Genomic DNA, 12,429 nt, shown 5'->3' with positions numbered 1-12,429 from the left:
AGGAGTTTACTCGACCGAGCTCGGTCTTAACAAGAGTTTACTCGACCGAGCTCGGTCTTCATGGCATTGGCACAACTTGATTTCATCACCGACCAAGACCCCACCGATAAATGCTTCGGTTGGGTCAGTGATGAATGAACCTCCCAGCTGATCACCAGAGCAAGAGTAGCCAAGATAATCAAAGACCAAGTCAAGAAACATCATTTAAGTTTAAATTACACCTTAACTATCAGTTCCTCTTGTTTATGTTTCATGAACAGAGATGTCATACAAGCCATTTTGTCAGTATTGTCTTTCATGACAAGATGCACCATATGAGTAACCTTTCATTGAGATGTTTTGATAGAACTTTGCTGATGATTCAACACAAACCGCAAACCAATTTGGCTGAGAAAAAAAAAGGCAGGTGAATATGAAAAAGGAATATATTATTTTCGATACGAGACGAAAGAGTATGAATACAAAACTTTCTACAATTTTGTATGCGGTTATAACTTTGTTCTATTGTAAATTTTGACTTGCTCAAGGCATTGATACACTAAGAACAGGCTACCCGAGGATCCCAGAAAGATTGAGAACGGGAGATGCTGAAAGATGTGATGAATTTTTCTTAATGTATATATTTTTTACTGTACTAGATAACTAAAAAAACCGCTGTTATCTTCTCAAATGTCTGTTGAAGCTACCACGAGAATAAAAACCCCATAGTTCCTGAAATGGAATCATATAAAAATATCAATGTAATAATAAATACAAGCGAAATAGTTGATTATGCAGTTTATAGACATTAGCTTTTAGATAAAATGATTTTTTTTTTTTTTTTTTTTTTTGGCATTTTGTTTGGGCATGTCAAAGTTCACATGTTGAAGAAGAAACCTGTCCAGATCAATTGCCAGGAAGTACTTCACTTGACTAGTAAAAGCAATTCATCTGTGCTTCTAAAATAAGAAAAGCAATGGCTAGCATGGGGACATGTTTACCTTAGAGAGGAAGAAGTGGTGCTTTCTCATCATGTCCAACACGATGGTTAGCCTGGGAACACATTAGAGAAAACAAAGCTTTTAAATATCAAATGAATACAGTAAATAGTTTTAAAATGGAATAAAGGCCATTCTCACGAATATAACAAAAAACAGTAGCTGAAGTTTCTTACGTCCTCATTTGCCCCAGCTGCCATATTTATGACTGATGTATCCTTTGTCCTGTAAAATTAAGTGTAAGTGTAGAAAAACCATTTATCACAGTGCTGCAATCAACTACAATGATGGTAATCTAGAGCCTTTTATGACAATAGATATGTTAGAAAAACTGCTTTCACTAGAAAAGAATAGAAGTATATTAGCGTGAAAGGTTATTCTAACTACAAAAAAATATGACTAAGGATGCCAGCTGATGCGAAACACTAAGGACATCATCCTTGAAACTAGTGGGACTGATTGTTACTGACACAAAAATACAAAGAACAGTCGGTCCCTCCTGATCACGGACTTTTTTATACAACTTATAAACAGAAACCAAACCAAAGTGGACAAGCACAAACCTTTGATTTTTCTCATTGTCCATCATTTCCAAATGATCCTTCTGTGGTTCATCCTTAATCTTCGAAAGTGGTGAAAAGAACTGTACAGAAAAAGAATACATAAGCCAAGTTCTTGAAACTGAATGGACTCTCTCTCTCTCTCTCTCTCTCTCTCTCTCTCTCTCTTACCTGATGCATAGAGATGAACACAATAGAGATTCCTAATATAAAGTTTATAGTCAGGGTATGACCAAACAGTGCAGCAGATGCTATTCCTGTGAAGATTGTGGCGACAGTTGATGAATATTTCTTCAGAATTGTATCTGCAAACATCGAGAAAAATAGGATTTAGAAAAAGCACAAGAAAATACATCAGTTTGTGAAAGATGTTGGTCAATTAAGTGCTAAGAATATAATATTGTTATGGTAACCATCCAAGATCATTGTAATGGCCATCAGATTTTCTAGTTGGTTGGTGAGAGGTGAATTTTGTCAGGCATCAGTAACGTCCCAGCTGGTCACAATATCAAAACTTAATCTTCTTAGATCCAGTTGTAAGTTAGAACTTATCAAAAAAAAAAAAAAAAAGTTGTAAGTTAGAACTGGTTCGAGGTGGTTTTGAAAGTCTAATTGCTTTTTAAGATCAAATCAGACCCAGCCATTTTATCCATAATTTCTCTTCAACCTTTCATCAAATTTGCCCCCTTTAAATAACTTCAAACTAAGAACACTTGACCCAATTAATTTTCAAAAAAAGAACACTTGACCCAATTATTTAAATATCCAATTCATATATTTTCCTTCGGGATGTTGTTGAGTTGGGAATGGGTCCTGGTTCTGGATCTTCTATGTGGTAATGCTCAGGTCAGGCAATTTATGTATTTTGTTTTACTCCTATTCCTTTCTCCTTCAAGCAAGAGCTTGAAGCTTATTCAAAAAACAATAGAGTCCCTCTGTTCATGATAACACATAAAATCAAGGGGATATGTCAAAGCATTTAATATTTGAGCACAGAAGCTTCAATGCTTGTGTCATTAAGCACAATAGCTTCAAATTTGATACAAAATTACATGATGGGGATGAGAAACAGGAGTATGAATACTACTAAGAGCAGCATGGTCAACTAAATAGCAACACAGTGACGCTTTATTGTTCAGCATTGAAAAGCAGTGTAAAAAGCTAGTAGCCACTGAGAAAGGCAGAGAACTGTACATCTAAATTGCTTATTGCCAGCTACTTGACCACTAAATTCAACCTTGCTTGAGCATGGTTAAAAGCTTTTAGTTCATATATATCATTGGGCTAACTCTCCATATAAACTAAACATATGAATTTTACAGGTATCTTACTTTCACAAGGGATAGGTTTGTCAAATTCAAGTCATTACAGTTTCTCTCTTGCATGCTGCTTGCATTGTTGGGTTGATTGTTGTGTTTTATAAAGAACTTATTTCTTAGTATTTATTTAAAAGCCAAAACAACCTAGTGCCACATTAGAATTCAACATTGTGTATGAGAGAGAGAGAGAGAGAGAGAGAGAGAGAGAGAGAGTCTATTCATTCTGTATGACGCTAAAACATCAGAGAAAAAAGAATGAAGCAGGCTGCTAAAAAATGGTATGCAAGTTAATGGAAATATGAGCTGAAAAACAAAGTAAGAAACTCTTAGGGAAGTAATCACCTGCATATTTGAAAAAAAATGATGATAAAATCCCTTGGGCAGCGTTGTTGAAGATTAATAGCATTGTAGCCTTAGAATGTCCTTGCAGTATATCCAAGCTACTGGGACCTGAAATATTATTAAGATTCAGTGGTTAAAACAACAATTCTGACTTAAACAATAGAGTTTTGAATTAATTTTTTTAATTATCACTTTATTGTCATGCAGTCTGTGAGCGACACATCAATTAACCCAAGTCTGAAACTGGGTTATTGCAAGCAAAAGAAAAATAAGCAAATAGGACATAATAGTATTGATAATTATAAGACTGAAATAAAAAGAACATTGCATCCAGAACCTTGAGTAATAGAATAAAAATACGCGTAAAAGATTTTTCACAGGACATGTAAAGACTTTTTCTTTTTCTTTTTTTTTTTTTATGTAGGGGAACCTCTCCAAGCCAGGGTCCTTCGGACCCACTCCTGCAAAGTAAACCCACAGAAGTTTCCTTACACGAAACTGGTTAAATTGCTGGCTTTTTACCAGAGAGTGTGGCCCCAAAGGATTGTTTGCACCCATGAGATGTTGAACCTTGGACCTTGAAGGGAGTGATACCCCAAGACCAAGGAGTTCAGCACTTGGGCCAACCTCTTGGGGTTACAGGACATGTAAAGACTTTCCATACTCACTTTAGACCAACTAAATCAAAGTTAGGGAATCCCATTGAAATACATATTAAGGTTGATAATTGAGAGCATGTTCTCCATCAAACATTTGCATTTATCCAATGCCTCACAATTATGAATACTTTTTATGTTATTCAGTACTCTCAACCGTGATAATTTATATTTTTTTGATCAGTAACCATGATAATTTATATTATGTCTGATGTCTTTACCTTTGAAAATGGCGATTCCAATAATAGCTAGGAAGTTGAATATGGCACCATAACCATATAGAAACAAGTTCTGCAAAAGGTCAAAAAGAAAGAACTTTTTGGATGAGTATTTAAGTTGGATGTAATGGAGAAAACTCGTTTAGGACCGTCTGAAATTCAGTGAAGGGTTTACATGCAGGCAGGAAAAAAATAATAGATAATTGAAATCAAACATCAATATTTCAACGTCAACTAGCTCTATCTAATTCCAACATTTAGTATTCCATAATCTAGACTGTATGGAAAACAGTGAAATGAAGCTCTTGCCTGAAGCAAGAATGTACCAATTACCAAATCAGTAATATGACATTACCTGAAGGTAAATGCTCGTCTCAAATTGACTCTTCATAGCATACTCATTGAAGACGGATGCCAATGATGGAACAGTGACCTGTATTAATGTTCAATATCAGTTTCCGTTACATCCTGTTCTCTAATATGACAGGTATAGAAAATCATACATACTTATCAAAAAAAGAAAACCATACATATTCATATCTAGTTGTTACAACTTTTAGTGAACAATTTCTTAACCCAATATGCCATGCTTCTTAGTACATCTAAACAGTCCCTATATGTTTAGACTGGCAAATAAAAAATTTGAGAAAACAAAAATAATAACTAGAGGACAATAAGAGAAGAAAAGGTCAAATGTAATTTAATATAAATTCTATTTTTCCGGTCACATCCTTGTGAATTCCCCCAACCTTAACCTCTCCACGTCATTCTTATATAGAAGGCAGGAGGAGGCGTCTATAGAGATAGAACATTTTCACTTTTTTTTTTTTTATCCACCGAAAGTTGTGTTTTGACACGATATAGATAAAATCAGTGTCTAATCCTAGAAACCCCCACATCAATATCAGTCTGATGCCATCAAACCAAGTACTTCTGTGGAAGCAATTGTGGTCTTAGACAAACTCAAACTATTTTTTATGCCTTCAGGGAATGGCAAAGAGTCTTATTACTATATACTTGTAGATATTGGCTAGCATTTTAAGATTCTCTTCACAACAAGCTCGTCAAATTCATCCTCATTCTAGCTACAAATACAAAATGAAGTATAAGCTCAACACATTAGTAAGCAGTAACCACCTCGACAAGCCCCTCATGACATAGATTATTCCACACAAAGTTCAAAAAAAAAAAACAAAACAAGGTAACTGCAAAGGCTAGTCATACTGGAGTGAAATTTTTTGTACACATACAAATATCAAGGTGTATATATATGCGCCTGTTGCAACTGGAAGACCTAGGGCAGTGGAACCCTCAGGTAGGGATTTTAGCTGATTGACACTGATTCCAATTAGCAACAGAGCAAGGGCCTCCCACTGTTACAAAACAATCAACGGGTATAAAAATACAGAGTAATGATGCGAATTAGGATGTGAGCATTCAGAAAGTAAAACTGCAATATGAATCGACTGAAGAACTTTTAGTTTTCAAAAAACCTGAATGATGGAAAACCGCCTTCTCATGACTATTTTCAACAAAATTGCAATAACCAAAACCTGCACAAGTTTGAAATCCAGGTATCAATCCTAAAATAAATCAAACAAGAAGAAAATTATTCAGGGATCATTCCATTGATGAGGGGAAAGGGAGAGAAAATTCAACTCCGTAGGCAATGGTGGCTTCATACTATTTCATAGAGGGTGAGAAAATTCAACTCCATAGGCAATGGTGGCTTTGTACTATTTGCATAGAGGGTTCAAAACCAATCCACAGATCAATCATCTTAAGCAAATAAACTCATTTACTGAACAAGTCCAGTCCCACAATTAGAAATTGAACCATGACTGTACACAATAAACGCAAAGCTCAGTAATAGGTTCTATACCAATAAGAATCAAAATAGAACATGCATCCATATGACAAAAACATCACTATTTATCATCGCGAAAATACCTTCGAATTGCTCAACATCTTCACGGTTGCAGGATTAAAATAAAGCTGCACATGAAATAGAAATGTTATTGCGAACATACTTGAAACACAACTAATTAATGATAGATTCTAGCCTCAATAATTAATGTTCAGCTTCTTTTCAAAAGATAATCAATTCTTTCCTGTAGAGGTGGAGGAAGGAAAATCATCATGTTCGGAATCCACACAAAGCTCGTGAAGTAAATGAAAGATTACAGTGGTAAGAGCAATATGAAAACTTATACCTGCATAATGAACTTTAGATAATTATTAATAGCATACAGAAGGGCAGGAACAGCAAGGAGCACATTGTTACGGGCCGCCTGCAGGGTTAAGAGAAAGAAAAATGTCATCTATATTTACTTAATCTTTTAATTTCCAAGCAGCTAGCTAGTGACAGCAGAAATGAACTTGGGTTGTCATGTTTTCTTAGGTCAGGAAGTATTCTCACTTGGAAATGACAAAAGAATTACAAATCAATGTGAAAAGATGGCAGATGCTAAAGAAAAAAAGTGATATAAGCATATAAAAGGTTTGAGAATCACTTCAGTAGAATATATAAAAAAAAAAATTCCAAGAAAAGCACAGAGTGAGAGAATAAAAGAAAATACTTGAGCTATTAAAAAAGAATAAAAAGAAGAACAATATCAGACATTCAACATTGAACTATGAAAGATGGCTCAGCCAATAAGGAAATGATAGAAAAGAAAATTAGTCTTGATCTGGTGCACTCCTAATGAGCCATAATTTACCATACAAATGATCTTATACAGAAATAAAAATCATAGACAAGGTTCCTCGTCGAATTCCTTTTTCTCCCAGATTTTTGTCAATTATTTATATTATCATGTATGCATCTTGGTACTTGGGCTTCGCCTTCTCTTATGAATGAAACTTCTTGATTACCTACCAAAAAAATTATTTATATTAATCTTGATAAGCAGTGAAAATTTAGGTAAACAGTTATTTTGTACTGATCATCAGAAAGGGAGACACGGTGTTTAGCATACTACTTGAGAAGTCAAAATTATGTCCAAGAAAAAGTTTCAATAACTAGTTGAGTGGATTAGAGTCCAAAATCCATAATTAGTTCCATGATCCCAATCGATAAAATATACAACAAGGCCCCAAACTTTGTCCCAGGAAATACAAAACCAAACTTGCAACCGTAATATATCATATCTCATACCTGTACAAATGTAGAAACAGATAGAAGAGGTTTTTCACCAACTTTCTGATGCCGGCCCTAAAAATTTAATGAAAGAAAAAAGAGCATATTAGAAGCAAAATTATGAATGAATTCAAGCAATTTGGCAACTCAAACATATAGAAGATCCAATCTAGAAGATTTTTCGCAGTATATTTTTCCTTTTGTTAAAGAATCTGAAGCAGTGTTTCTTACATTAGCAAAGGGTCAAGAAGCCAGAGCTTCACACAGAAAATAACACTGTTTAATGATACAGAAGATGATTGATATCAAGAGCCATCATCATCTTAGGAAGTGATCTTTCTTCGTATAATTTGCCTATCTTGCTTGATATAAATTGACCCTAAAAGGTCAAACTTCATTAATAAAAAATCCTTAACTGGAAATGCCCCCACTACCTTGAGACAATTATTCTCTTCCCTTGATAGTTTTCGTTATCCTTTTCCGATTCTTGAATTGTAGGTATTCTTGTTTCTTTGCACTGATGTTACAAGAAAAGCTGTTTCATTCATTGCATTGTTTTGAAATGTAGAATTTTGACTTTTTTTTTTTTTTATAATTAATAAGAAATTTTATTACCAAGAATAGGCACAGCCCAAGTACACAGGATGTATACAAAGGAAACAATGTAGAATTTTAACTTGATGTGAGAAGGTATATTTTTACTAACTATTAATCCTTTCATATTTTCCATGAAATTGAAATACACTGGACATGTTATGAAAACCAACACGATTATACTCCACAAAGAAACTACAAGGAAAAATACCAGAAACTAGGGAAGATAAAAAAGGAATTCCTCAAAGCTTCTAAAGATGAGAGGGGAAATATATACCTGGATCAAAAGCATAGAAATAGCAAAAACAACTTTTGCTGCTTCAGTCAAAAAGTTGACACTTATAGGACTAAACATGAATTTCCCATCCACCTTAGATATAAAAACTAATATAGGCTGCACAAAAAGGAAACAACAGAAAGAGCATAAGAGCCTATGACAAAAATTTAATTCAAAACAGCTAATGTAAGCTTAAGACGGTGTTTTTCACTTTTTGAGTACTTAAGATGAGATGATCTATGTTCCTAAATTTTATATATGAGATTTACAATGGTGATCATGACTTCCCATGATTGAGTTGCACAAAGCGAGCTGACAAGACAAAATTCAACATCAAAAGGGAATTATTTATGTAGGAAGGCAATATTCATCACTTATCCACATATTGGATCAACATAGTAGACAAGAATGACCCAATCACCTGCATACCAACCAAGATGCAGTCGCCGACAACCAAAAGGATGTTCAGGACACGCGATTTTGAGGAAACGTCAATTCTATGCCTGTCATATGCCCTTGACACAGTTTTGGAAGTTGGGGACAACAATTTTGAGTGGCAAACATGGCATTCTACCATCCCGCTCTGCATGCACTTGCCCTCTAGCCCTGAATTCCACACTGTTTTCAAAATTGATGAAATTAAAATGGGGTCCGAGTATAAATATTAAACAAAAAATAACAGAAAATCAATCAAAACCCCATTCCTAACAAAGAGTTTATGGTTGAGGTTTCTTTGTAGTTATAGAACCTTTTTATTAGGCTATAGAACTGGTTATTTACACACACATATGTGTATTGATGTGGGTTTATTCGAGTCTGCAAGCTTAGATAAATGTCTATACATGATCCTCAATTTACATGAATCTTATTAAAAGATATATGCATTCATATACATCAACATTGGTGGGTATGAATGAGGAGATATACATGTCTCTATGTGTGCTTATGTATACCATAACATCATGCATCAATTATTATTATTATTATTATTATTTTTGGATAACGTGGAACCTCACTAAGGCAGGCCCTTTGGACCCGCCCCTGGGTAGTCAATCCTGGATAGACAACACCAATGACCAAAACCATGTATCAGTAACCTAGGATAACTCATAATGCATAATCAAATCCAGGATGTTTGAATCTATAGCTCATCCGAAGCAGCCCTTTGACCACTAGGTTGCATCCGGCCGGCTGGTAATCATGCATTATTATCATATATTTAGCATAAATATCCAAAAATATGGAAAGACTGATATCGTAATACAAGGGAATTAAGCCATATACATGTTTGCGAGTTCTTATGCAATATAAAAAACATCATTGACAAATAAACATAATGCAATCATGAGAGCTTGCATACACGTATATGAATGATTTTTCTATCTGCACACACACACATACACTCCAAAGATGTCCAAAGAAAATGCGCAGTAAATTTCAGCTACATGTGCACTAATATATAGATATATATATATGTATGTATGTATGTATGTATGTATGTATATATGTATAAACAAATTGAGCACCACATTTATAAATAGCGTTATACATAGACAAGCATTACGTGTTCATGGTTAAGAGAAGCAAAACAAGCAAATTTTCATATCTGCCTGCAGAAACGCAAGCCAACATACATATACAATGAAATTTTCGGCTAAATTTAAGCTGTTAATCAAACACATAGTACTGAACCTAAAAGATACAAATTGTCAATTAACTTCCATCGACTCAATCAAAATTTGGAGCTGGCTTATTGAAATTTATTCAAAGCATACGCATACAAGCATAACTTGACTACAAATACATAACCATATAACCGAATCGACAATAATAAAAGAAAATGAATGAGAGATCAAACGGGAAAAAGAGAGACAAAAACACACCAAGTTAGATATAGTCAGAAACGCGCGCAATCCAAACCGGATCTTGCGTGTGTAACAAAACAAGAGCTCAATCGAGAAACAGAAGCAGTGCAAAGTGAAATGGGTATGGTCGATCCGATTCCAAAAAGACAATTTCACAAAAAGAACTGGGAAAAGATTCTCAAAATGTCATCAAGAGTTGAGAGCTGTTGGGTGGTAAAAACGTCGCTGACACTTTACGGTTCTTTAATCTATAGTAAAGGAGAAGGGGAGGTTTTATGCTCTAATACTACAGGAAACCTCTCTCTCTCTCTCTCTCTCTCTCTCTCTCCGGCAGGAATCACGATACACTGCAATTTCTTTTATTTTTTCCACTTAAATAGTTTTTACAAATCGAAGGGATGCATGCATGTGAATTTATAGCTAAATCAAGTATTTAACGTTATAATGAGGGATAATATTTATTATTTAATATTATTAAATATTTATCTTTTCTGGAATTGTAAAAAAAATATTTGAAAAAAATAAAAATAAAAAATCCTAATCTGTAATTTCCTAATTCAGAGCAGAATGGACCCCATCACTTGAAATTAATGGCAACATTTTTATTATTTAATGGCAAATTGAGTTAGTCAACCCAAGGATTAATTTACGTTAATCTAATCACTGAGCCCCTCAATTAAAAAAGGAAAATATTATTTAGGATGTGTTTGTTTTGGCTGAAAATATTTTCGATAAAAATGTTTTTATCTCATAGAAAGGGGAGAAAAAAGAGAGATGAACGGAAAAAGATTAGTGGGTCAATGGGAAGGAAATCTTATGTTTGGGGTGGAAAATAACTTACCCCACTCCAAGATGTAAGTCATTCTCCACTCAGACACAAGAAGGAAAATATTATTTGGATATATTTACTAATTTAAGTTAAAATGAGACCCTCAGTCAAAAAAGAAAAATATTATTTAGGAGTTGTTTGTTTCATTTCATTTTATATAATTTTAAATAATAATCTCACTACTATTTATAAACCATCTCAATTCATAATCTGATCTGATCTTATCTTACTATCCAAATAGATCCTTAATTTCTGTTTGTTTCCCATGAAAATATTTCATCTCTCCATTTTTTCAAAGAAGACAAGAAATAGAGATCAACGAAAACGAGGATTTTCTTGTGTTTTGGTGGAAAATGACTTCCGGGCATAAGTCATTTTCCATCCCTATTGATGCATTATTCTCTACCCAGTTAATTTTTGCTCAAATAAAATATATATACCCAATCATAAATTGTCACGTGACAATATTAAAAAAATAAAAGACTTGTTTTGTAAAAATATAAAAATATAAAATTCATATATCATTATTAAAATATATTTATTATTTATTAAAAGAATTTGATTAAATTATTTTTTTAAGAAAAATAAAGTAACACGTGGCGATCTCTGAATTACAACCTCAATATCTCTTTATTTTTTTAAGTTTCACGCCTTTATGTTTTTGTGAGTAAAATTACCATAATGGATATGTTATGAGGTTTTATTAGGAAAATTGATGGTTTTGATGAGAATTAGTCATAGTAAATCGTTTACCAATAATAAGAAAAAACATAAACCATTATAATCAAAACCAAAATAAATGCAACCAAACATATTGTACATTTTTTCTTTTTAGTCAAGCAATTTTGGAAACAAAATAAACTTAGAATAAAAAGGGAATGAGCTCCTAAACATACCCTTTAAATACTGCATACCAACATAACACTCCACCAAATCACAAACTTCCTTTGTTGGTCGGATGTTTTGATCGAATGACCCTGAGTAACCTCAACAAACATCATGCCATCTACATTGCCTACTTTTCTTCTTTAGTTTGGTTGATGCTAGCAAGCAATTACCCTTTTGGAAAGCTTATTGCATGTGGTAGGAGGGGAAGAAACGGAGCTATAATGAAGATAGTTAAAATGACTAACCATTGAATCGCTATCTCAATTGGACTATTTATCAAAAGAAAAATGATATTTACAGTCATAGAGTGCGTAAATGTTGTACACTCATTTAAATAAATATAAGATTCATATGAAAAATCCATCAAAACAATTCATGCTAGAGAAAATTTAAATCATGACATATATGACTTGTCTTAAATTATCTAATTGGTCAACATATTTAACCTTGTGTGTAAGGTTGTGTACCAGCCTCATATCCTGTGGTCACAAGGAGAACCACTGATAGTATTCTAGCATATTATGGTGGACTACGCTTAGGTCCGTGCCTTAAACAGTTACCCATAAATCACATTGGTACCATACATAGGAATGGTCATCTTATTAAACTGATCTTATCTTACATTTGAACATAAGAAATTTATGTGTCTTATGCAACATGAGATGCATAACATAAATAATAGCATAAATAACTATAAAATGTGGAATTTGAATATAATGCAGAATTAACATGATAATATGATGAATGACATGCGTAGTACATAAA

The 12,429-nt window shown here is 33.6% G+C and overlaps 1 protein-coding gene across 2 annotated transcripts; it reads right to left on the bottom strand.

The window, feature by feature from the left end:
- Positions 1–413: 413 nt before the first annotated feature.
- Positions 414–10,330, bottom strand: LOC121262257 (CMP-sialic acid transporter 3-like). Of its 2 annotated transcripts, XM_041164653.1 has the most exons (16): positions 9,966–10,330; positions 8,504–8,700; positions 8,083–8,199; positions 7,230–7,286; positions 6,286–6,363; positions 6,023–6,067; positions 5,566–5,625; positions 5,323–5,445; positions 4,428–4,505; positions 4,076–4,145; positions 3,199–3,306; positions 1,709–1,842; positions 1,541–1,620; positions 1,154–1,202; positions 981–1,032; positions 414–711 (listed from the first exon to the last, which is right to left on the bottom strand). In XM_041164653.1, the coding sequence occupies exons 2-15, from the start codon at positions 8,669–8,671 to the stop codon at positions 982–984; spliced, it is 1,218 nt and encodes a 405-aa protein (XP_041020587.1). In that variant the 5' UTR covers positions 8,672–8,700; positions 9,966–10,330; the 3' UTR covers positions 414–711; position 981. The 2 variants fall into 2 exon arrangements, with proteins under 2 accessions (XP_041020587.1, XP_041020589.1); XM_041164655.1 differs by lacking the exon at positions 8,504–8,700.
- Between the last annotated feature and the right edge of the window lie 2,099 nt (positions 10,331–12,429).

This window comes from Juglans microcarpa x Juglans regia, chromosome 4S (assembly GCF_004785595.1).
Source record: "Juglans microcarpa x Juglans regia isolate MS1-56 chromosome 4S, Jm3101_v1.0, whole genome shotgun sequence".
Taxonomy (NCBI): domain Eukaryota; kingdom Viridiplantae; phylum Streptophyta; class Magnoliopsida; order Fagales; family Juglandaceae; genus Juglans; species Juglans microcarpa x Juglans regia.
Note: the sequence above shows the minus strand (reverse complement) of the source record. Positions and strands in the feature narration are given on the sequence as shown.